We start from the raw sequence: 24,129 nt of genomic DNA, 5'->3' as shown, positions 1-24,129 counted from the left end.
CCCCCAGTGCCCCCCCAGTGCTCCCGGTGCCCCCCAGTGCTCCCGGTGCCCCCCCAGTGCTCCCAGTGCCCCCCCAGTATCCCCCAGTGCCCCCCCAATGCCCCCCCAGTGCTCCCGGTGCCCCCCCCCAGTGCTCCCGGTGCCCCCCCCCAGTGCTCCCAGTGCCCCCCAGTACCCCCACCTCCCCTCCCAGTGCCCCCCAGTACCCCCCACCCCCCTCCCAGTCCCCCCCAGTCCCTCCCAGTGCCCCCATATAACCCCCACCCCCCCCAGTCCCCCCCAGTCCCTCCCAGTTCCCCCCAGTGCCCCCATATGACCCCCACCCCCCTCCCAGCCCGCTCCCAGTGCCCCCCAGTGCCCCCATATGACCCCACCCCCTCCCAGTCCCCCCCCAGTGGCTCCCAGTGCCCCACCTTCTGCTCCGGTACCGCCCGTCGCAGAGGCTCCCCCCGAGGTCCGCCCCCGTTTTCCGCTCCACCACCACCTCCAGCACCAGCTCCCGGGGGCGGTGCCCTGGGGGCGTGGTCAGCGATCGGCCCCGCCCCCGGCTCGCTGGCCCCGCCCCCCAGCTTCGCCCCGCCCCCTGCCGCCGGGGGGGGCGTGGCCAAACCCCACCCCCAATCACCGAGCCACCCATTGGGGGGCGTGGCCAGTGCCTGGCCCCGCCCACCTCGCATATGGGGTGTGGTCGGCACCCAGCCCCGCCCCCCAGCCATGGCCCCGCCCATCACACCTCCCTGGGGGCGTGGTCAGTGCTGGCCACACCCACCGCTGCTTGTGGGGGCGTGGCCAGCACGTGGCCCCGCCCTCCACCCGTGGCCCCATCCCAGCACCTCATTGGGGGTGTGGCCAACACGTAGCCCCGCCCCCACTCTTTCCCTCCACCCCCAGCTCCCGTGGCCCCACCCACCTGTGACTCCACCCCCTCCTGGCCACGCCCCTCCTGGACCCGCCCACCCATCACACCCACGGGGGCGTGGCCAGCACTTAGCCCCGCCCCCCTTCCATCACACATCCCGAGCTCCCACCTACCACTTGGCCCCGCCCACCCGAAGCCCCGCCCCCTCGTGGCCACGCCCACTTATCGCATCCACGTGGGCGTGGCCAGCACTTAGCCCCGCCCCCTTCCCCTCCACCCGCCTCCCACCCAGCCCCGGGCCCCACCCACCGTGACCCCACCCTCACGGCCACGCCCCCTGAGAGCACCCCACCGAAGCCCCGCCCATCCTAAGCCCCGCCCCCTCGTGGCCACGCCCACTTATCGCCTCCAGGGGGCGTGGCCAACGCCTAGCCCCGCCCCCTTCCCCTCCACCCGCCTCCCACCCAGCCCCGGCCCCCACCCACCGTGACCCCACCCCTCACGGCCACGCCCCCTGCGTGCCCCGCCCACCCGAAGCCCCGCCCACCCGGGGCCCCTCCCACCTGGGGGCGGGGCCGTCTCGCGGGCCACCCAGAGGAAGTCTCCCAGGGGCAGGCGCCGCAGCTCCAGGGGCACCCCCAGGAGGCGCAGCTGGGGGACGGCCCCCCCCCGGGAACCCGGCCTGGGGGGGGCAGCGGGGGGGGCGTTAACGGGGCTGGGGGCACCGGGGGGGCAGCGGGGGGACATCGGGGGGGGACATTAATGGGGACAGGGACATCCAGGGGGTCATCGGGGGGGACGCTGGGGGGGGCGTCAGGGGGGTTGGGGACACCGGGGGGACATTGGGGGGACATTGGGGGGGTCATCAATGGGGTTGGGGACATCAGGGGGACATCGGGGGGACATCGGTGGGGTTGGGGACATCCACAGGGACGTTAATGGGGACGTTAATGGGATTGGGGACATCGAGGGGGGCATTAATGGGAGTGGGGACACCAGGGGGACATTGGGGGTCATAAATGGGGTTGGGGACATCGGGGGGGGGGGCGTTAATGGGGAAAGGGACATGCAGGGGATCATCAATGGGATTGGGGACACCGGGGGGACATTGGGGGGTCATCAATGGGGTTGGGGACATCAGGGGGGTGTCAGCTCGTGGGGACATCGAGAAGGACGGGGACATAAAGGGACATCGATGGGATCGGGGACGTGAAGAGGGGGGGACAGCGGGGGGGGACATCAGCGGGGACAGGGACGGGGACAGAAATGGGGGCGGGGACGGGGACACCACGGGGGTCCGGGCTGGGGGTGGGGACATCGATGGGGACGGGGCCGTGTCCGTGTCCCCCCCCCCCTCACCCGGTGCCCTCGGTGACGTCCGCGCACAGCAGCACCGTGAACGCCCCCGGCTGCAGCTCGAACTCCGCCCTGGGGGGGGGGCACGAGGGTCACGTGACCCCCTCCAGGTCACGTGACCCCCCCCCCCCTCCAGGCCAGGTGACCCCCCCCCAGGGGTCACATGACCCCCCCCCCCATGCCCCCACTCACTGCGGGTCCCCAGCCCCCTCCTCGCCCACCCCCCCCACCGGGGGGGCGTCGGGGGGCGGAGCTTCGGGGGGCAGGACTTCGGGGGCGGGGCTTCAGGGGCGGCAGCCAATGGCGGGGCGGGGTTCTCCGGGGGCGGGGCTCCCGGGGCGGCGGCCAATCGCTGGGCGAGGAGGCGGCCACGGGGGGTCAGCGAGCAGCTGGGGGTGGGGGCAAAGAGGGGGGGGTCGGGGGGGCACTGGGGGCTGCCCCCCTTGGCCACGCCCACTGACCCCCCCCATTGCTCCCCCCCAATGCCCCCTACCCCTAAGGACCCCCCCTTTTGCCCCCCCCATGGATTCTCCCTCCCCCTGCCCCCCCGCCCCCCCTTTTTGCCCCCCCCCAAAGGACCCCCCCAATCTTCCCCCCCACCCCCTACGGCCCCCCCCATTGCCCTCCCCTCCCCCATCGACTCCCCCTTTTTGCGCCCCCGCCCCCATGGACGCCCCGCCATTGCCCCCCCCACCCCACTGACCCCCCCCCCCCCCCTTTTTGCCCCCCAATCCCATGGACCACCCCCCATTGCCCCCCCTCCATGGACCCCCCCAACCCCCCCTACTCCCTATGGACACCCCCATTGCCCCCCCATGGACCCCAGCCCCATTGACCCCCCCCATTGCCCCCCGCCACCCCAAGGACCCCCCCAATTTGCTCCCCCAACCCCCTTCCAGGTTCCCCCCTCCACAGCCTTTGCCCCCCCATTTACCCCCCCCGTCCCCCCCACCCCCCAATTCCCCCCTCCAGCCCCCCCAATCCCCCCCCAAAGCCCCTACCGGGGGGGGCGCCCGCTGCGCTGCACCAGGTCCCTGCGGATGAGGATGCCCAGGGCCCCCCCCCGGGGTGCCCCCTGCGGGGAGGGGGGGCCCCAGGTCACCCTCGGGTGTGGGGGGGTCACCCCCAGCACCCTTGGGTGGGGCACTCCCAACACCCTTTTTTTTTTGGGGGGGGGGGGTCTGCGTTCACTCTGGTCCCTACTGAGGGCGCCGCTCACCGGGGCCAGGGGGAGGTCGCAGAGGGGCTGGGCCTGGCGCAGAAGCTCCGCCTCTGGGAGGGGCTCCGGGCTCTGGGGGCGGGGCTAAGGGGTGAGGGGGCGGGGCCTGGCGGGCTAGCCCCGCCCCCAAAGCCCGGCCCCGCCCCCACTCACCCTGAGCAGCGTCAGCAGCAGGGCGTGGGGCCCCGAGCGGGGGCGGGGCCGGTACTCGCCGAGGGGGCGGGGCTTAAAAGGGAGGAGAGATTGGGGGAGGGGCTTGCGAGGCCACGCCCCCTCCGCGGGCCCCGCCTCCCCCGTCACGTGACACTCACAGCGGGCGGGGGCGGGGGGTTCTGAGGGGCCGCTCGGTCCGAGGAGGGGCTGGGAGGGAGGCCGAGAGCTGGGGGGGGGCACAGGGTTAATATGTAAATAGTATGCAAATGAGCATGCAAAATAATGCACAAGTCAGTAGGTAAACAGATACGGGATCATATAATTGTATGTAAATAAGTATGCAAATGAGCACAATCCCGGAGCCCCCTCGGGCCCCACCTCCAGGGTGGCTCCCTTCCAAGCCCCGCCCACTCCCGGAGACACACCCCTTTTCGACCACGCCCACCTTGAAGCCCCGCCCACCCACAGACCCCTCCCACTCCATCCTGAAGCCCCGCCCACCACCAGCTGCTCCCTGGGCTTCTTCCAAGCCCCACCCACCCCGAGGCCCCGCCCACCCGAGGCCCCGCCCTCCTCGAAGCCCCTCCCACCACGCTGAGGCTCCACCCACCCCCTGCTGCTCCCTGGGCTTCGCCCTTCCAGCCCCCCCCACCCCTGTGGCCCCTCCCTCCCCAAGCCCCTCCCCGCCCACCCCAGGCCCCGCCCACCCCAGGCTCCACCCACCAGAGGCCCCGCCCACCGCGTGGCCCCGCCCACCTCGTCCCGAAGCCCCGCCCACCTCCCCCAGCCGCTCCTGGGCTTCGCCCTTCCATGCCCCCACCACCCCCCGAGGCCCCGCCCACCCGAGGCCCCGCCCTCCCCGAGGCCCCGCCCTCCCCGAGGCCCCGCCCTCCCCCTAAGCCCCGCCCACCGGCGCGGTGCTGCCGCAGGCGCTGGTGCAGGCGCTGGCAGAGGCGGGCCCCGAAGTGCCGCAGCACGGCCGCCTCCCGGCCCGAGCGCAGGCGCAGCGGGTACAGGGCCAGCGAGCGCAGCGCCTGGGGGGGGCAGGGGGAGGAACGGGGTCAGGGCACGGCCCCGAAACACGCGACCCCCGGCCCCACAACCCCCACAACCCCCAGAACCCCCGGCCCCGAAAGCCCCAATAACCTCCCATAACCCCATAACCCCAAACTCCCATAATCCCAAACCCCCCATAACCCCCAGCGCATATCCCCAATAACCACAAAACCCCAAAACCCAATAACCCCAACCACCCCATAACCCCCAGCCCCATATCCCCCACAACCCCATAACCCCAGTAACCCCATAACCCCAATCACCCCATTACCCCCAAAACCCCATAACCCCCAATAACCCCAAACCCCAATAACCCCGTAACCCCAAACCCCCAATAACCCCAATCACCCCATTACCCCCATAACCCCAAACCCCATAACCCCATAACCCCCAATAACCCCAAACCCCAAAACCCCCATAACCCCCAGCCCCATAACCCCAACCACCCCATAACCCCTGACCCCATGACCCCCTTGCCCCCATAACACTATAACCTTCCTGCCCCCATAACGCTATAACCCCATAACCCCGTACCCCACCTCCCTGACCCCATAACCCCTGACCCCACACCCCTGACCCCATAACCCCTGACCCCATGACCTCAGAACCCCATAACCCCCTGACCCCACACCCCCTGCACCCTGTCATAGGCCTGCCCTCCTCCCCTATGACCCATAACCCCTGACCCCATAACCCCCTAACCCCGTAACCCCATAACCCCACACCCCTGACCCCATGACCTCCTAACCCCATAACTCCTAACCCCATAACCCCTGACCCCACACCCCCTTGACACCATAACCCCTGACCCTATAACCCCACACCCCTGACCCATAACCCCTGACCCCATAACCCCAAACCCCTGACCCCATATCCCCTGATCCTACAACCCCTGACCCCATAACCCCAAACTCCTGACCCCATATCCCCTGACCCCATAACCCCGTGACTCCATATCCCCTGACCCCATAACCCCTGACCCCATGACCCCACACCCCTGACCCCATAACCCCTAACCCCATAGCCCCTGACCCCATGACCCCTGACCCCATAACCCCTGCCGTAGGCCCACCCCCATAACCCCTGACCCCACACCCCCTTCACCCCATAACCCCTGACCCCATAACCCCTGACCCCGTAGCCCCGCCCCTGACCCCGTAGCCCCGCCCCCTGACCCTGTCGTAGGCCCGCCCGTCCCCGCCGCGCTCCCGGTCCCGCCGCCGCCACTCCCGGAGCCAGGCCGCGAACAGCGCCTTGGGGCTGAGGGGGGGGGGCCGGGGGGCCGCCGCCATGACGGCCGCACCGCCGCCGGAACCGCGGCACCGGAACCGGAAGCGCGCCGCCCTCCACGCCGGAAGCGCCGCTCTGCGCCGCCTGGAGGACCTGCGCGACTGCTCTGGAGGACTCGGGCCTGGCCCAGCCCCGCCCCGCCCCCCCACCCCCCCCCCCCCGGGGACCCCAAATTCCCCTCCCGAAACCCCAAATCCCCCCTCGGGACCCCAAACCCCCCCCCATAAGACCCCAAAACCCCCTGAGGGACCCCAAATTCCCCCCCCGGGACCCCAAATACCCCCAAGGGGGCCCCCAACCCCCCCCCATGGGACTCCAAACACCCCCCCATGGGACCCCAACCCCCCCCGGACCGTAACCCCCCCCCCATGGGACCCCAAAACCCTCCTCGGGACCCCAACCCCCCCCCATAAGGCCCCAAAGCCCCCCCGTGGGACCCCAAAGCCCCAAATCTCCTCAGACTGGCCCCAAATCCCCCTCCCCAGAGACCCCCAAAAGCCCCAGGAGCCCCCCAAGAACCCAAAGCCCCCCTCGGGGGTCCCCCAAACCCCCCATGGAGCCCCAGAGCCCCCCCGGGAGTCCCCAAATAAACAACACCCCCCACAGACCCTAAATTCCCCCAAGATCCCAAATCCCCCCCCCCAGAGACCCCAAATCCTCCCCCCAGTACCCCCCAAGACCCCAAATACCCCCCCGAGCCCCCCCCCAACACCAAATCCTCCCCAGACCCCCTCCCCCCAGACCCCAAATCCCCCCCCAAGGTCCCCGATTTCCCCTCCAAGACCTCCCAAGACCCCAAATCCGCCCCCCAGGAACCCCAAATCCTCCCCCAGGCCCCCCCCAGACCCCAAATCCCCACCTAGGGTCACTCCCAAGACCCCAAATCCCCCCCCCAGACCCCAAATCCCCCCAATCCTCCCCCAGCCCCCCCCCCGACCCCAAATCCTCCTCCAAGAGACCCCAAATCCCCACCTAGGGTCCCTCCCAAGACCCCAAATCCCCCCTCAAGACCCCAAATCCCCCCCAGGGCCCCCCCCAGACCCCAAATCCGCCCCCCCGACCCCAAACCCCCTGCACACGGGCTCCGACACAGCAAACGTTTATTTGTTAGAAAAACCCTTTTACAAACAAATTCGCGAGGGGGGGGGGGGGCGGTGACCCCAAAAGAGACCCCACAAGGGGCAGTGGGACCGGGGAGGGGGGGGGCAGGGGGATTTGGGGTCCCCGGGACAATTTTGGAGACCCCCGGGACAGTTTTGGGGACCCCACAACCCCCCTGAGTGCCCTGGGGACAATTTTGGGGCCCCCCCCAAGGGCAATTTTGGGACCCCAAAGCCAATTTTGGGCCCCCCCCCCGGCTGCTTTTGGGGACCCCAAAGCCCATTTCAGGACCCCAAAGCCAAGTTTGGGACCCCAAAACCAATTTTGGGGCCCCCCCCCGGCCAATTTGGGGACCCCAAATGCAAATTTGGGGCCCCAAAGCCAACTTCAGGACCCCAAACTCAATTTTGGGACCCCAAAGCCCCTCCCGGGCCCCCCCAGGCTGACTTTGGGGTCCCCCAAGTGGATTTTGGGGTCTCCCAGCCCCATTTTGAGGCCCCAGAGCCCAATTTTATGTACCCAGAGCCCAACTTGGGGACCCTAAAACCAATTCCAAGACCCTAAAACCAATTTGGGGACCCCTGGATTGATTTTGGGGCCCTGGAGCCCAACACTGGGACCCCAAAGCCAACTCCAAAACCCTAAAACCAATTTTGGGAACCCCCCCGGCCCGACTTTGGGGCCCCGGAGCCCAATTTTACGTCCCCAGAGCCCAAACTGGGGACCCTAAAACCAACTTCAATACCCTAAAAACAATTTCGGGACCCCCCAAATTGACTTTGGGGCCCCCCTGGCTGAATTTGGGGTCCCGGAGCCCAATTCTGGGCCCCCAAAGCCAATTCCAAGCCCCTAAATCCCACTTCAAGCCCCTAAAACCAAATTTGGGACCCCCCAGGCCACTTTTAGGGTCTCGGGACCCAACTTTGGGACCCCAAAACCCCTCCCAGCGCCCCCAAATCGACTTTGACCCCTCCCGGGTCCATTTGGGGTCGGTGGCACCGACCCCGCAGGGAGCCCAATGGGAACGGGGCCGGGTTTGGGGCTGTGGGGTCGGGATTTGGGGTCCCGGGGGGGCGTTTTGGGGCCACATGGACCGGATTTGGGGGCTTGGGCTGGGTTTTGGGGACCCAGAGCTGGATTTGGGGTTCCAGGGGTGGATTTGAGGTCTCGGGGATGGGATTTGGGGCCCTCGGATCGGGATTTTGGACCCCAGAGGTGGATTTGGGGTCCTGGCAGTGGGATTTGGGGACCCAGAGGTGGATTTGGGGTCCTGGGGGTGGATTTGGAGCCCCAGGGATGGGATTTGGGAACCCAGAGGTGGATTTGGGGCGCCAGGGGGTGGATTTGGGGTCCTGGGGGTGGGTTTTGGGGTCCTGGGGGTGGGTTTTTGGGATTTGGGGCCACAAGTATGAGATTTGTGCACCGGATTTGGGGCACAGCGGTGGATTTGGGGCCCCGGGGATGAGTTTTGTGACCCCGGGGGTGGCTTTTGTGATCCCGGGGGTGGTTTTTGGGGTGCCGGGGGGGGGGATTTGGGGTGCTGGGGGGTGGATTTGGGGTCCCGGGGGTGGGTTTGTGGACGGGATTTGGGGCACAGCGCTGGATTTGTGACCCTGGGGGTGGCTTTTGGGGCCCTGGGGGTGGCTTTTGGGACCCCAGGTGTGAGATTTGTGACCCCGGGGGTGGCTTTTGTGATCCCGAGGGTGGCTTTTGGGGTGCCGGGGGTGGGATTTGGGATGCCGGGGGCTCTTTTGGGGTGCCGGGGGTGGGATTTGGGGTGCCGGGGGTGGATTTGGGGTCCCGGGGGTGGGTTTGTGGAGGGGATTTGGGGCACAGCGGTGGATTTGTGACCCTGGGGGTGGCTTTTGGGGCCCCGGGGGTGGGATTTGGGACCCCGGGGGTGGTTTTCGGGGTGCCGAGGTCGGGATTTGGGGCGTGGGGGTCGGGTTTTGGGGCGCGGGGGCTCAGAGGAAGGCGTCGCACCACTCGCGCAGGCACCCCGAGCAGTCCCGGCACTGCTTGGCGTTGGCCCCGCAGGCGTCGCGCAGCCACTCGCGGAACAGCTCCTCGTCCTTCTTCAGCACCAGGAACTGCCCCAGCACCACGTACGCCTGCGGGGGCACCCCGAAAACGTCCCCCGACGGCCCCAAAATGGCCCCGGCGCCCCAGCGCCACCCCCCCGGTCCCCAAGGACCCCCCCAAAAGCCCCGAAGGTGCCCCAAAGCCCTAAAGGCGCCCCCGGGGACCCTGGCCCCGTATCCCCGCTGAGCCCTTTTTTGGGGTGTGGTTCTCGGGGCCCTAAATGTCCCCAAACGTCCCCAAGCACCCCCCCGGTGTCCCCAACCCCCCCCAAACATCCCCCCCATGTCCCCAAATGCCCCCAAACCCCCCCAAATGTCCCCAACCTCCCCCCAAATGTCCCCCAAACGTCCCCCAGCCCCCCCGCCAATGTCCCCCCAGCCCCCCCCAAATGTCCCCCCGGTGTCCCCAAACACCCCTAAATGGCCCCCCAATGTCCCCAACCTCCCCCAAACGTCCCCAGCCCCCCCAAATGTCCCCCCAATGTCCCCAAAGCCCCCCCAAATGCCCCCAGCCCCCCGCAAACATCCCCAGCCCCCCCCAACATCCCCAGCCCCCCGCAAATGTCTCCCCAATGTCCCCCCGGTGTCCCCAAACCCCCCCAACGTCCCCGCAATGTCCCCAGGCCCCCCCCAAATGTCCCCCCGGTGTCCCCAAAGCCCCCCCAAATGCCCCAGCCCCCCCCTCAAATGTCCCCAGCCCCCCCCCACCCCCCCAGCCAACCCCCCAGCCTCCCCCCCCCCAAATGTCTCCCCAATGTCCCCCCGGTGTCCCCAAACCCCCCAAACGTCCCCGCAATGTCCCCCTGGTGCCCCCAAATGTCCCCCCAACGTCCCCAGCCCCCCCCCCAATGTCCCCAAACCCCCTAAATGTCCCCCCAGCCCCCCCCGCGCCCCCCCCACCTTGTCGAAGCCCTTCTCCTCCAGCTTCTTGCCCAGCACGTCCCCGATGCCGGCCAGCGTCCCCACCGGCTTCTCGCCCATCGGCTCGGCCACGAAGTCGCGGTGCTTCTGCGACGTCGAGGACATCGCGCCCTGGGGGGGGGCGCGGGGGGGTCAGGGGGGGCGCGGGGGGGGGTCGGGGGGGGCCACACACACGTCACGGGGGGGGACAGGGAGGGAATGGGGGGGGGGACAAGGGGATGGGGGTTGTGGGGATGGGGATGGGGGGGCCCTGGGACATTTGGGGGGCGGGGGGGGTCAGGGGTGTTGGGGGGACATGGGGGGGTCGGGGGGGGGCCACGCAGACGTCATGGGGCAGGGGGGCACAGGGAGGGAACGGGGGGGACAAGGGGATGGGGTTGTGGGGATGGGGGGGCGGGGCCGGGGACATTTGGGAGGGGCACGGGGGGGTGTGGAGACGGGGGTGGGGGGGAATGGGACAAGGGGAGGGGTGGGGACACCGGGGGGGGCCATGGGGACAGTGGGGGGGGGCACAGGGAGGGGTGGGGACGATGCTGGGGGGGGGGGACAAGGCGGGGGGAGAGGGACGGGGACATTTGGGGGGGGGCACGGGGATGGGGGGGGACAATGGGGGGGGACATGGAGACAAGGGGGGGTGGGGACATTTGGGGGGGCACGGGGACAGGGCTGGGGGGGGGATGTGGGGGGTGGGAGTGGGGGGGTTGGGACAGTGGGGGGGTCACGGGGGGGGCGGGGGGAGAGGAGGGACACGGGGGAGGCCCGGGGGGGGGCAATGTGGGGGGCACAACGGGGGGAAGGGACTGGGGGGGGCACCGGGAGGGGGGAGGGGCACCGGGAGGGGCCGGTTGGGGGGGCGGGGGGGGGACGGGGACGGCGGGGGGGGGGCGGGGGGACACGTGACCCTGCCCCCCCCCCCCCTCACCTCCCCGCCTCCGCCTCAGGCCGCCGCTCCCGCCTCAGGCCGCCGCCGCCGCTGCGCGGGCGCTTGCGCGCTGACGTCACTTCCGGCCCACCATAGAGACGGCGGCTAGAGGGGGGCGGGGTGGGGTGGGGGGTTGCGGCCGCTCTATCCGCCAGGCGGGACCATAGAGAGGGGGGGTCGGGTTTTGGGGGGATTTCTGGCGAAATCGGGGCTCCGGGGGGTTGGAAGGCTGAGGAGGTGTCTGGGGGGGGGGGGGGGCCGAACGTCTCACCGGATTTTTGTTTTTTTTTTTGGGAGGGAGTAAGGGGGGAAAAAGGAAAAATAGCCCCAGCGCGGCAGGCACAGGTTTGAGGAAAATTGTGGGGATTTTGGTGCTCGTGGGGATGAAATTTGTGAAAAAAAAAGGCCTAAAAGAAAGCTGCCCGGGCTTTGGGGGTGAAAGCCTTTCTTACTCGATCCCTGCAGCTCCAGAGCGTGCAAGAGCAGCTAAAAGTGGGGATGACCTGTTTTGGGGCTAATTCCCGTGATTTTGGGCACTTTGTTCACCTTTAAGCCCAAATGTTCCCTCAGAGCGAGGTGGTGCGGGGGAAGCTCCCCAGTTGTGCCCCAAATGGCCACTTCCCAGCCCAAAAAGGGCTCTGGGGCCTTGTGGGGGCACCGCGAGGGCCCGGTGACTCCAGGACAGCCGGGTGCTGATTTTGGGCTGAAAAAAGGGCATTTTTGGGTAGGGTTGGGAGGCATTGGGGGCAGTGCTACAGGAACGGAGACGTTTGGGGGATCCCATAGCGATAACTGGGGTCATGGGGCTGGAGCGGCCGGACCCCAAAAGCAACATTGATCCCAAAATGTCGTTTTTAACCGAATTTTCCCCAAAACACCCCAATTTTGAGGTGTTTTTATCCAAATCTTTCCCCAAACACCCAAAATTCATAGCGAGGAGGCTCAGGGCACCCAGAACACACAATAATGTGTGAAAGCTTTGTGAAACACCTCGAATTTGGGGCTAAAATCTGACCCGTGGGCGTGGGGGGGAACAGAGCGGGGAAAGGAAGCCAAAATTTCCCAAAAAGCAGCAAAAAGGAGAAAAACGAGCGCGGGTTGAAAAACCTCCCCAAAGAGGATCCCAAAGTGATGAACATGAAGGTTTTGGGGGGATTTGGGAGCAAAACCGAAGGGATTTGGTGAAGCCCAAACAAGAACCATGAAAAATGTACGATTTGGGGCTGGAGGAGCGGAAATCGGGCAGATTTCCCCCCAATTTTCATACCCCCGCCCCGGGTCCCAAGGCCATTTTGGGGCTGTTTGGGGATTTCCGAGCCCGCATTGACCCATTTTTCCCCCTTCCAAGCCCCCGTTTGCTCCATTTTTTACCCCTCTGAGCCTAAAACTGCTGTTTTTTGCCCTTCCAACCCAGAATTGCCCGTTTCTGCCCATTCTGGACCCACTGTGGGCCCCGCTGTCACCCAGCAAGGGGTCGCTGTCCCTCGAGCGCAGCCGATTTGGGGCATTTTGTGGGAAAAAAATGTAAGAAAATAATTTAAGAAGTGTGAAGTCGCTTTCCATCAGGGCACGTTGCCAAAAAGCGGCTTTTCTGTCTTTTTTTGCATTTTCTCCCTCATTTTTTGCCTTTTCTGTAATTTTTTCCTCCTCACTTTTTTTTCCTCCTATTTGCTTTTTCCTCTTAATTTGCTTTTTTTCTTACTTTGCCTTTTTCCTCATTTTTTACTTTTTCCTTATGTTTTTGCTTTTTTCCTTCATCTTTTGCTCTCATTTTTTCTGCCTCACTTTTTGTTGCTTTTTCCTTATTTTTTTGCCCTTTTTATCACTCTTTCCCTCTTTTTGCCTTTTTCCCTCTTTTTTTGCCTTTTGTTCCCTCTTTTTGCCCCTTTCCTCCATATTTTCATTTTCTCTCATTTTTTGCTTTTTCCCTGCTTCTTTCCTTTTTCCCTCGCTTTTTAAATTTTCTCCTCATTTTTTTTGTGTTTTTTTCCTCTCTTGTTGCCTCCTTTTCTCATTTCCTTTTCCCCTCATCTTGTTGCATTTTTCCTCATTTTTTGCCTTTTTCCCTCTTTTTTTTGCCCTTTTTACAGCGCTGCTCCTGGCTCCACGCGCAGGCCCCGCCCCCTCCCAGTGGCCCCGCCCCCTCCCAATGGCCCCGCCACTCCCAGATGTGGCCCCGCCCCTTTCACGGACACGTCCAGCGTAACCCACGTTGAATGGGCGTGGTCACCGCGACGGTGGGCGTGGTATGCAAATTACCCGCGTATCTCTACACGAAGGGGGCGTGGCCCCCTCTGAATGTGGGCGGGGCATGCAAATTGAGGTTCCGTCACGGGAACGAGGCCGAGGGGCGGGGCTACGCCGATGGAGTGCAGGCAGCGGGGCGGGACCTGCCCCACCCCGCAGCCAATCGGGCGGCGCCGCCGCCTGCTCGCGGCCAATCGGGAGGCCGCGCGGCACCACGTGACCCGTTCAAAGCGGCCATTTCGTGAAGCAGCCGCGGAGCCGGGGGAACCCCTCATTGTGTCTTCGTATGGGGTCAGGGAATTAAATTGCTTTATTTCGTTAACTAATACATGAAAAAGGGGAATATTGGGTTCTTGTTTTAGCCGAATTCCCCTAATTTGTCGTGAAAGCGTAGGAAAAAGACAGTAAAAGCCACCGCTGTGCCTGTGCCACGCATGTAGGCGCTGTCAGAGGAGCCATAGGAGTGACAAAAACAGGAAAAAAATGAATTTCTACCCCAAGGCAGGAGGATAGCAGCTGGATGAACGGCCCTGAAGTGCTGCCGGGGCTCGTTTGTTCCTTTCGGGACTCAAAACACTTAATTAACCTAAAAGTGTTTGTTTCTCTTGGGACTTGAAATAGTTAAAAAAAAAGAAACCAAAAGCATTTATTCCTCTTGGGACTTAAAACATCTGAAAAAAATGCAGCTTAAAAGCTGTGTGGTGTCAAGTGGGAATAAAGCAGAGCTGCCTCTGGCCAAGACCACCCTTCCTCACCCACGTGTGCTCTGCCGCAGTTTGATTCTCGTTTATAGAAAATAAACCTTAACACCATCATCGTGGTATAAGCTTATACAAGCTTGGCTGTCCTGTGGAAGACGTTTTACTTCCATTTGCCCACCTGCGGCTTAAATCTGTGACGTTTTGGTATTGGAGAACTTTTGTCGCGTCTCCCTGGTGAGCCCCGGGCCTGCCGAGGAGCTGCTGCTAACAAAAACAGATGCGAACCTGCGTAAATAATAAATACTTAATACGTTTTTGAGCTTTTATGGTTGTATGAAATAGTTCATACTGTAAAGTGCCCTACCTGCTTGCTACCGCCTCGCCGAGTGTTTACCTTGAGCCACATTCCCCTTTTTGTCCCCCTAACGCCCGGCGGTGCTCGGCGGAGCTCCCCGTCAGGGCCGCCACCATTTTCGTGAGGCGCTGCTGCGCAGCACGGCGGCCGCCTGCGTGCCGGTCCCCGGGGCCCCCGCTGCGCCCTCTACCGGGCCAACTCGCTGCTCCCCCGGCACCGCCGGGACGGGCCCGGCCTCGGGAGCCCCGATTCGTGCCCGGGCCCTGCCCCGGCCGCGGTCCCGCCGCCCTCGAACGCCGCCGCGGCCGCCTCAGGCCCCGTCACAAAATGGCGGCGGGTGCGCGACGGCGGGAAGCGAGCGAGGAGCCGCCGCCCAATAGGAAAGCGCCTTTCCGCGTCGCTAGGCAGAACGGACGCTCCTCCGTTTTTCCATAGGGCGCGGCGCGCCCAATGGGAAAATAAAACGAGGAGCGAGCGCGGCGGCGGGGGGCCAATAGAAAAGCGCCTTTCCGCGTCGCTAGGCAGAACAGAGGGTGCCACGGTCGCCCATAGGGCGCCGCTCACCCAATGGAAAAATAGGCCGGGGGGTGCGGAGCGTTGCGGGGGAGAGCGGGCGCGGCGCGCAGGCGCGGTGCGCGGCGAGGGGGCCCGGAGCGCGGGGCGCGCAGGCGCGGTGCGCCGCGAGGGGGCGCGGAGGGCGCCGCGCGCAGGCGCGGGGGGGCGCGCGGCGCATGCGCGGTGCGCGCGCGGGAGGCGGCGGCGGCGAGGAGGCGGCGGCGGCGGCGGGGAGGGCAGGGCCCGGGGCCGCTCCGCTCCGCTCCGCTCCCCCCCCCCCGGCGGGCTCCGGCCTTCGCGTGGAGGCGCCGCCCCCCCCTCCCCTTCCTCGGCTCCCCCCCCCCGCCCCTCGCGGCCCCCCCCCGCCTTCCTCCTCCTCTTCCTCCCGCCGCCCTCCGGGGCTCGGCCTCCGCCGCCTCAGGCCTCTTCCCCCCCCCACCCTTTCGGCGGCTCCCTCACAGCTTCCGCCCCCCCCTCCCCCCCCGGTCCCTTCCCCCTTCCCCCCCCCCCTCCTCCCCGTTTTTCCCCCGTTGTCGCCGCCGCCGCCATGGACGTGAAGCGGCTGAAGGTGACCGAGCTGCGGGCCGAGCTGGGCCGCCGCGGCCTGGACTCGCGCGGCCTGAAGGTGGAGCTGGCGCAGCGGCTGCAGGAGGCCCTGGACGCCGAGATGTTGGCGGCGGGGCCCGAGGAGAGCGGAGGCGGCGGCGGCGGCGGGGCTGCGGCGGCGGCCTGCGGAGGGGAAGCGGGGCCGCCGCCGGCGGGGCCGGCCTCGCACCGGCCCGGAGGCCCCGAGGAGGAGGAGGAGGAGGAGGAAGAGGAAGACGAGGAAGAGGAGGACGAGGAGGAGGAGGAGGACGAGGAAGCGCTGCTGGCCGACGAGGAAGCCGCCGAGGCTCCCGGTGAGGCGGAGGCGGCCCCGGCCGGCCCCCCGGAGGTGGAGGAGGAGGAGGAGGAGGAGGAGGCGGAGGAGGCCGCGGCCCCCCCGGAGGAGCCCCAGCAGCAGCCCCAGCAGCAGCAGCCCCAGGAGCCGGCGGCGGCCGAGGAGCCGCAGCCCGAAGGCCCCGAGGGCAGCGGCGTGAACGGCGCCGAGCGGCCGCCCGAGGAAGCCCCCAGCGGGGACGAGGCCGCCGCCGCCGAGGCCAAGGAGGAGGAGGCCGCCCAGGCCGGTGAGCGCCGCCGCGGAGCCCCCATGGAGGGATTTGGGGGGTCCCCGAGCTGCTGCCCCCAAAAATTTGGGGGTCCCCGGGGTGTTTTGGGGGCCCTCAGGGTGTTTTGGGGGGTCCCGATGTGCTTCTCCCCAAAGCTTGGGGGGTCCCTAGGTGCTGTCCCGCAAAGTTTTGGGGGTCCCCAGCGTGTTTTGGGGGCCCGAATCTGTTTGTCGTCAAGTTTGGGGGTCCCCAGGGTGCTTTAGGGGGATCCCAATCTGCTTCCTCCCAAAGTTTGGGGGGGTCTACAGGGTGCTTTGGGGGTCCCCGGAGCGTGTTGGGGGGTCCCAGTCTGCAGCTCCGTAAAGTTTAGGAGGTCGCAGGGGTGCTTTGGGGGTCCCCCAGGGTGGTTTTGGCGCTCCCGGTCTGCTTGCCCACAAAGTTTGGGGGTTCCCGGGGGCACTTTTGGGGTCCCCAGGGTGGTTTTGGGGGTCCCAACCTGCTTCACCCTGAAGTTCGGGATGTCCCAATGGCGCTTTGGGGGGGTCTCCAAAGTGTTTTTTGGGGTCTTAATCTGTTGCCCTGTGAAGTTTGGGGTTCCTCGGGGTGTTTTTGGGGGTCCTGATCTGTTTCCCCCGAAGTTCGGGGGGTCCACAGGGTGCTTTGCGGGTCCATAGCATGTTTTGGGGGGTCCCAATCTGCTGCTCCCCAAAGTTTTAAGGGATTTGGTGGTGTTTTGGGGGTCCCCACCTGTTGCCCCAGAAGGTTTTGGGGGTCTTAACCTGCTGCCACCCGAAGTTTTGGGGGTCTCGGTGGAGTTTTGGGGGTCCTCAGGTGTTGCCGTGCATGGTTTTGGGCGTTTCTGTGGGAAGTTTGGGGTCCCCAACAGTTTTCTCATAAGATTTTGGGGGTCCCCGACTGCTCCCCCAGGTATTTTGGGGGGTCCTTAGGGTGCGTTGGGGGCCCCCAACTCTTTCCCCGTAAGGCTTTGGGGTGCCAACCTGTTCCCTCGGGAGGTTTTGGGGCATTTTGGGGGTCCCCAGCTGTTTCCTCCCAAGGTTTTGGGGGTTCCTGGGGCATTTTTGGGGTCCCCGTGCATGTTTTCGGGGCACAACGGGGGTCCCTACGTGCTTTCTGGGGGTGCTTTGGGGGTTCCCTCTGTGCCCCCTCACTTGGGGGGTCCCCGTGTCCCCCAGATTTGGGGCTCTCCGTGCTTTGGGGTCCCGCAGCCCCTCCTTAAACCACCAAAACCACTTAAACCCCCTCAAAACTCCCCCCAAAACCCCGCTTTTGGGGCAAAAACATCTTTCTGAAGCCCCCTGGGGCTCTATTTGACCATCGGACCCTAAAAAAAAAAACCCAAAGGTGCCCCAAGGAGCGGGCAATTAGCGCTTAACGAAGCGTTAATTAACCAGCCCCGCGGCCCCCAGGAGGAAGGAGGGCGCCGCGCCGTTCCGGCCGCTTTTTATGACGTTTTAGGACCAAAAAAAAACCCCAAACCGGCTCGATTTATGTTGCCAGCGGGCTCCGGGCCCAAAGTTGCCTTTTTCTGGGTTTTGACCTCAAGAGAAAAAGCATTTTTTTGGGGGGAATGTGGTTAAAACCAGGGAGAATTGCGTTTATTGATGGTTTTGGGTTTTTTTGTGCAGGAGCCCGGCGGGTTCGTTAGGCTTTTGCTTTCCTCGTTGTTAATTAACGAGCAGGTCCCAGACCTGAGATTTTTTTTTTTGATGGAACTGGAGATGGAATTTTGTTAATTTTCCGTTTTTAAGGGGCTTTAAGGTTCGTTTTAGCCTTTTTTAAGGGTTTTTGCTGCCTTATTGCTGTTTTATGTTGGGATTTGGCCGCGAAAATGAAGGGAGCTGAACTACAAAACCTCACGGCGTTGCTTAATTAATTCTTACCTTCGTTAACGCGGCCGGGAAAGCGAAACCGTGAGGCTTAGCACCTGCAAGGGTAGGACTTTACCAAATTGGGCCAGATTTTGGGGCCGTAACGGCGTTTTTTCGTGCCGGCAGCGGACGAGGAGGACAAGGCGAAGCCGGCGGGCTCGGACGGGGAGCGGCGCGGCGTCAAGCGGCAGCGGGACGAGAAGGACGAGCACGGGCGCGCCTACTACGAGTTCCGCGAGGAGGCCTACAACAGCCGGTGCGTGCCGCCCCTTCCTCCCCTTCCTCCCCATCCCCGGCCCCTTTTTTGGGCTGAAAACCGGCCTTTTTCGCTCAGCTCCAAGTCGCCGCCGCCGCCGGAGGAGGAGCCGAGAGAAGGGGAGGACGATGAGAGCGCCGTCATCCTGGACACGTGTACGTAGCGGGGGGGTCAACTCAAAACATGGTAAAAAGGCACCGTTTGGGGGGCAAAAATATCTTTTTGTCATTATGGCCAGCCTAATTAACGAGCAGCGGCACTAATTGAGCAGGAAGCTGGAGGAAGGCGGTGCCTGGATGTGGGCACACAGCTCATTTTTGCTTCTTTTTGATCTTTTTGGTTTTTTTTAGTTAATAAAAGCTCCGAATCCGTAGTGCTTGTCCCGCTAACACGCTGTAAAGAATCTATAATCTTTTACCAACCTTTCACTTATTAAATGAGAAGTCGTAAACCTTTTATTTATTAAAAGAAAGATTGTCAAAAAGGTTATGAAACAACCAAATTTGTCACTGCACCGCTATTGCTCAAGGAAAACTCCGAAATCCCCCCAGAATTTCTCGAATCTGACATTTTAAAGAGCAGCGGGACGATTTTGGGGGGGAAAAACCCTTGAAAACGCGGCTGGGGAGCGCTGCAGCCTCCCCGCTGTTGACAATTTTGCCCTTTTTGCTGATTTTTCGCCCCGTTTCTCGCCCCGCAGACACCTCGGACCTGCACTTCCGCGCCACGAAGGACCGCTACGGGGGGCAGCCGCTCTTCTTCGAGAAGTTCCCGGCCCTCTGGGCCGGAGCGCGGAGCACGCACGGCGTCACCAAGGGCAGGGTCTGCTTCGAGGCCAAGGTGCGGCCTTTTGGGGGGATTTCCGGGCATTTTGGGGCTGCTTTTGTCCACATTTGGGGCACTTTGGGGGCTTGGTCCCCTCTGTTCATGGCTTTGGACCCCCGCAGCCTCCGCTTTTGGCTCCTTTCCTCACCCTTTGGCCGCTTTCCCTCAGCTCCGTCCCCTTTCCACATGCTGGAAACCCCAATTTTTGCCCCAAAAGCCTCAGTTTTGCCCCATTTTATCCCAAATATGGGACAATTCTGTGGCTTGGTCCCGTCTCCACTGCTTTGGACCCCCACAGCCTCCTCTTTTGGCTCCTTTCCTTCCCCTTTGGCCACTTTCCCTCCACTTTGGCCCCTTTCCACATTTAGAAAACTCCGCTTTTTGCCCAAAAAGCCTCTGTTTTGCCCCATTTTATCCCAAATATGGGATACTTTTGGGGGTTTGTTCTCCTGTCACTGCTTTGGACCCCTGCAGCCTCTGCTTTTGGCTCCTTTCCTCACCCTTTGGCCACTTTTTCTCAGCTCCTGCCCCTTTCCACATGCAGAAAAATATCTTACACGTCACAGAAACCTTGCTTTTTGCCCAGAAACCCTGCTTTTTGCCCAAAAAGGCTCAGTTTTGCCCCGTTTCCCCGCAGGTGACGCAGCACCTCCCGGTGAAGGAGGGCAGCTCCGAGGTGCCGCTCTTCCGCGTCGGCTGGTCCGTCGACTTCTCCCACTCGCAGCTGGGTGAGCCCCCGAGCCCCCCCCCCTTCATTTTGGGGGGGATTTTGGGGGGTTGGTGTGAATTTGGGGGATTTTGGGGGGTTTGGTATGGGTTTTGGAGGGGTTGCTGTGGGTTTTGGGGGTGTTTGGTGGGGATTTGGGGGGTTTGATGTGGGTTTGTTGGGGGGTTGGTGTGAATTTGGGAGATTTGGGGGGGTTGTGTGGTTTTGGGGGGCTTTGGTTTGGGTTTTGGGGGATTTGGGGGGGTTGGTGTGAATTTGGGGGATTTTGGGGTGTTTGGAGTGGGTTTGGGGGGGATTGGTGTGGGCTTTCGGGGGGGTGGTGTGGTTTTGGGGGGTGGTGCGGGTTTCGGGGGATTTTGAGGGGGCTTTGTGTGGGGCTTGGGGGGTTTTGTCAGGGTTTGGGGGAGGTTTTGTGGGAGTTGTCTGGTTTTGAGGGCGTTTGGTTCTATTTTTCGGAGACTTTTGCCCTCTCTTTGGCGGGCGTTCGCTCCGTTTGGGGTGGATTTTTGCTCCGTTTGGGGTGGATTTTTGCTCCGTTTGGGGTGGATTTTTGCTCCGTTTGGGGTGGATTTTTGCTCCGTTTGGGGTGGATTTTTGCTCCGTTTGGGGTGGATTTTTGCTCCGTTTGGGGTGGATTTTTGCTCCGTTTGGGGTGGATTTTTGCTCCGTTTGGGGTGGATTTTTGCTCCGTTTGGGGTGGATTTTTGCTCCGTTTGGGGTGGATTTTTGCTCCGTTTGGGGTGGATTTTTGCTCCGTTTTTGGGACCGTTTGTCCCGTTTGGGGGACTTCTGCCCCATTTTTGTGCTTTCCGTCCCGTTTGCAGGGGAGGACGAGTTCTCCTACGGCTACGACAGCCGGGGGCTGAAGGTGGCGAGCGGGCGCTTCGAGGCCTTCGGGCAGCCCTTCGGCGAGAGCGACGTCATCGGCTGCTACGCGGTGCGCGCGGCGGGCCGCGATTCGGGGCCGAAAACCCCCAAACGGACCCCGACCGACCCTTTATTTTTTTTCTTTTGTCTCTCCGCAGGACTTCGAGGGCGCCGAGGTGGTGGAGCTGTCCTTCGCCAAGAACGGCGAGGCGCTGGGGCCGGCTTTCGGGGTGCCCAAGGCGGCGCTGGGGGGCCGGGCGCTGCTGCCCCACGTGCTGTGCAAGGGCTGCGCCGTCGAGCTCAACTTCGGGCAGAAGGCCGAGCCCCTCTGCCCCGGCCCCGACGGCTTCGTCTTCATCCACGCCCTGCCCCCCGAGGAGCGCGTCCGCACCCCGCTGCCCCCCAAAACCACGGAGGAGTGCGAGGTCGGGCGGGGGGCGCCGCCTTGGCGGGGCTGGGGGGGGGCGTTTGGGGGCTCCCCCGCCTCGTTTAGCCGATCTTTCCCCTCGTTTCCTCCGTTTTCTTTCCCTTTCGGGTCCCATCCTTATTTCCTCAACTTTTTCTATCCCCTTTTGGTCTCCCTACCCTCATGTCATTGACTTTTTTATCTCCTTTTGGGCCCCCCACCCTCATTTCCTCAACTTTTTTCTTTCCTTTTGCCCCCCCCCCCCTCATTTCCTCAACTTTTCTTCCCTTTTGGGCCCCCCACCCTCATTTCATCAACTTTTTTGTTCCCCTTTTGGGCTCCCCATCCTAAATTCCTCATTTTTTTCCCTCCCCATGCTCATTTCCTTATTTTTTTCCCCCCTTTTTCCCCTCCCCATGCTCATTTCCTTAATTTTTTCCCCCTTTTTCCCCTCCCCCAATCCTTATTTTTTCAATTTTTCTCCCCTTTCGTGTCCCCCATTCTCGTTTCCTCATTTTTTTTCTCCCCTTTTGGACCCCCCATCCTCATTTCCTCAAATTTTCCCCCTTTTTTCCTGTCCCCTCCTTATTTTTTTCAATTTTTCTCCCCTTTCGTGTCCCCCCTTTTCATTTTCTCATTTTTTCCCCCTTTTGGGCCCCCCACCCTCATTTCCTCAACTTTTTTCTCCCCTTTTGGGCTTCCCATTTTCAATTCCTCATTTTTTCCGCCCCCGTTCTCATTTTCTCAACTTTTTTTTTCCCCTTTTGGGTTCCCCATTCTCATTTCATTGATTTTTTTTTCTCCCTTTTTTCCCCGTGCTCATTTCCTCAACTTTTTTTTCCACTTTCTCCTCCCCCATCCTTGTTTTACCGATTTTTTTTTCTTTTTTTCCCCCTTTTTGGGCCCCCCACCCCCGTTTCATTTAATTTTTTTCCCCTTTTGCCCCCCCTATTTCCTCATTTTTTCCTCTTTTTTTCCCCACCACCTTCATTTCCTTGATTTTTTTCCCCTTTTTTCTTCTCCATCCTCATTTCCTCGATTCTTTTTTTTCCCTTTTCTGTTCCCCTTCCTCATTTCCTTGATTATTTTTCCCCTTTTTCCCCCCATCCTCGTTTCCCCAACTTTTCTTTCCCCTTTCTTTTTTTACCCCCAACCCCCCCATCCTCACTTCCTTCATCTTTTTATCCCCTTTTGGGTTCCCCATCCTCATTTCCTAGATTTTTTTGTCCCCTTTTGGGCCCCCCCGTCATTTTTTCCCCTTTTCCCCCCCCAGGTGCTGCTGATGGTGGGGCTGCCGGGCTCGGGGAAGACCCAGTGGGCGCAGAAGCACAGCGAGGAGAACCGGGACAAGCGCTACAACATCCTGGGGACCGAGCTGGTCCTGCACCAGCTGCGGGTGGGCGCCCCGAAACGCCTCCCCCGGCCCCTCACGTCCCCCTTTCTCGATTATTGTTAATTATTGTTAATGATTTCCTCCCTCTGGCAGACAAAGGGCCCCGAGGAGGAGGAGCTGGACGCCAAGAGCAGGGACCTGTTAATCCAGCAAGCTGCTCAGTGCCTTAGCAAGCTGGTTCAGATCGCTCCCAGGGCCAAGAGGAACTTCATCCTCGACCAGGTGGAGGCCGCGGGGGCGCGGGGGGGAGGCCGAGGGGACGTGGGGACGAAGGCTCACCTCCTCCTCCTCCTCCCCCCCCGCAGTGCAACGTCTACAACTCGGGGCAGCGGCGGAAGCTGCTGGCCTTCAAGGGCTTCTGCCGCAAGGTGGTGGTCGTCGTGCCCACCGAGGACGACTGGAAGAAGAGGCTGGAGCTGCGCAAGGAGGCCGAGGCGAGGACGTCCCCGACTCCGTCATGCTGGAGATGAAAGGTGCGGCCTCCCCCAAACCCCGCCGCCCCCCCACGTTCCCCGACCGCCTTTTTTACCTCATATCCTCCTTTTTTCCCTCCCCCCGCAGCCAACTACTCGCTGCCGGAGAAGAACGACTACCTGGACGAGGTGCTGTACGGCGAGCTGCCCAAGGAGGAGGCCCCAGCCCCTGGTCACCAAGTACAAGGAGGAGGCCAGGAAGCTGCTGCCCCCCTCCGAGAAGCGCGCCAACCGCCGCAACAACCGCAACAAGCGCAACCGCCAGAACCGCAACCGCGGCCAGGGCTACGGTGGGGCCTCCCCCGACCCCCCCGGCCTCCTTCGGGGCCTCCTTCGGGGCCTCCCCGTGACCCCAACCCCTTTTTCCCCCCCCCCGCAGTGGGTGGCCAGCGCCGGGGCTACGACAATCGCGTCTACGGGCAGCAGCAGTACTGGGGGCAGCCTGGAAACCGAGGGGTGAGAGCCCGCGTCGAGTCCTCCGCGGCCTCCTTCCCCTCCCCAAACCCCATTTTGAGGCCAATCGGCCGCTTTTTGGGGCTTCTTTTTTAATCTTCCAGGGTTACCGCAACTTCTACGACCGCTACCGAGGGACTACGACAGGTTCTACGGCCGCGACTACGAGTACAACAGATACCGGGACTACTACCGGCAGTACAACCGGGAGGTGAGCGGCGCCCGCTGCCCCCTTTCCTTTTTTTTAGCCCCCCCCAACCATTTCCCCCCTCTGTGCCATTTTTAGCCCCCCCGTAACCATTTTCCCCTCTTTTTTTCCGCTCTTCACCCCCTCATAACCATTTTTCCCCGTTTGCTCAATTTTAACCCCCCAAATAGACATTTTTCCCCCCTTTTTTACATTTTTAGCCCCCGCTATAACCATTTCTCTCTTCCTCTTTTCATTTTTTAGCCCCCCAAACGCTTTCCCCTTGTATTCATTTTTTAGCCCCCCTGTAACCATTTTTCTCCCTTCTTTCACTTTTTAGCCCTCTTTGTGCCATTTTTTGTCTCCCTGTAACCATTTTCCCCCATTTTTTCATTTTTAGCCTCCACTATAACCATTTTCCTTTTTTCATTTTTTAACCCCCCCGTAACCATTTCCCCCCCTTTTTCATTTTTAGCCCTCCATAACTGTTTTCTCCCCCCCTTTTCTCATTTGTTAGCTCCCCACGTAACCATTTTCCCCCCTTTTTTTGTTTATTTTTCACATAACCCTTTTTCCCCTTTTTTCTCTTCCCAACCAGTTTCTGTCCTTTTTTTCAGTTTTTAGGCTCCTCCATAACCATTTTCTCCCTTTTTTCACTTTCTTAGCCCCCCATAACCATTTTCTCACCT

The 24,129-nt window shown here is 62.8% G+C and overlaps 3 protein-coding genes across 3 annotated transcripts; 1 reads left to right on the top strand and 2 right to left on the bottom strand.

The window, feature by feature from the left end:
• Positions 1-413: 413 nt before the first annotated feature.
• On the bottom strand, positions 414-5,977 carry LOC310891791 (crossover junction endonuclease MUS81-like; the record flags this gene model as incomplete). The annotated part of the gene is given in 11 exon segments (XM_083854017.1): positions 414-513; positions 1,423-1,541; positions 2,219-2,287; positions 2,408-2,481; positions 2,484-2,604; positions 3,217-3,290; positions 3,435-3,506; positions 3,588-3,659; positions 3,746-3,813; positions 4,498-4,621; positions 5,819-5,977. Coding segments are annotated over 11 exon segments (1,010 nt in total), but the record flags the coding sequence as incomplete, so codon positions are not given.
• Positions 5,978-7,016: 1,039 nt separating this feature from the next.
• Positions 7,017-11,075, bottom strand: BANF1 (barrier to autointegration nuclear assembly factor 1). Its single transcript, XM_083854016.1, has 3 exons — positions 10,960-11,075; positions 10,016-10,147; positions 7,017-9,145 (listed from the first exon to the last, which is right to left on the bottom strand). Exons 2-3 carry the CDS (start codon positions 10,139-10,141, stop codon positions 8,999-9,001), a joined length of 273 nt encoding a protein of 90 aa, XP_083710142.1. The 5' UTR covers positions 10,142-10,147; positions 10,960-11,075; the 3' UTR covers positions 7,017-8,998.
• A 4,017-nt stretch (positions 11,076-15,092) lies between these two features.
• LOC310891788 (heterogeneous nuclear ribonucleoprotein U-like protein 2) lies at positions 15,093-23,464 on the top strand (the record flags this gene model as incomplete). Its single annotated transcript, XM_083854015.1, is given in 16 exon segments — positions 15,093-15,982; positions 17,980-18,109; positions 18,188-18,264; positions 18,810-18,949; positions 19,572-19,662; positions 20,486-20,598; positions 20,687-20,953; positions 22,208-22,330; positions 22,421-22,549; positions 22,633-22,756; positions 22,759-22,800; positions 22,889-22,962; positions 22,964-23,090; positions 23,180-23,256; positions 23,358-23,385; positions 23,388-23,464. Coding segments are annotated over 16 exon segments (2,238 nt in total), but the record flags the coding sequence as incomplete, so codon positions are not given.
• Between the last annotated feature and the right edge of the window lie 665 nt (positions 23,465-24,129).

Source organism: Anser anser, assembly GCF_964211835.1.
Source record: "Anser anser genome assembly, contig: HAP1_SCAFFOLD_645, whole genome shotgun sequence".
Classification (NCBI taxonomy): Eukaryota; Metazoa; Chordata; class Aves; order Anseriformes; family Anatidae; genus Anser; species Anser anser.
The sequence above is the reverse complement of the archived record's forward strand: the minus strand, read 5'-3'. Positions and strand labels throughout refer to the sequence as shown.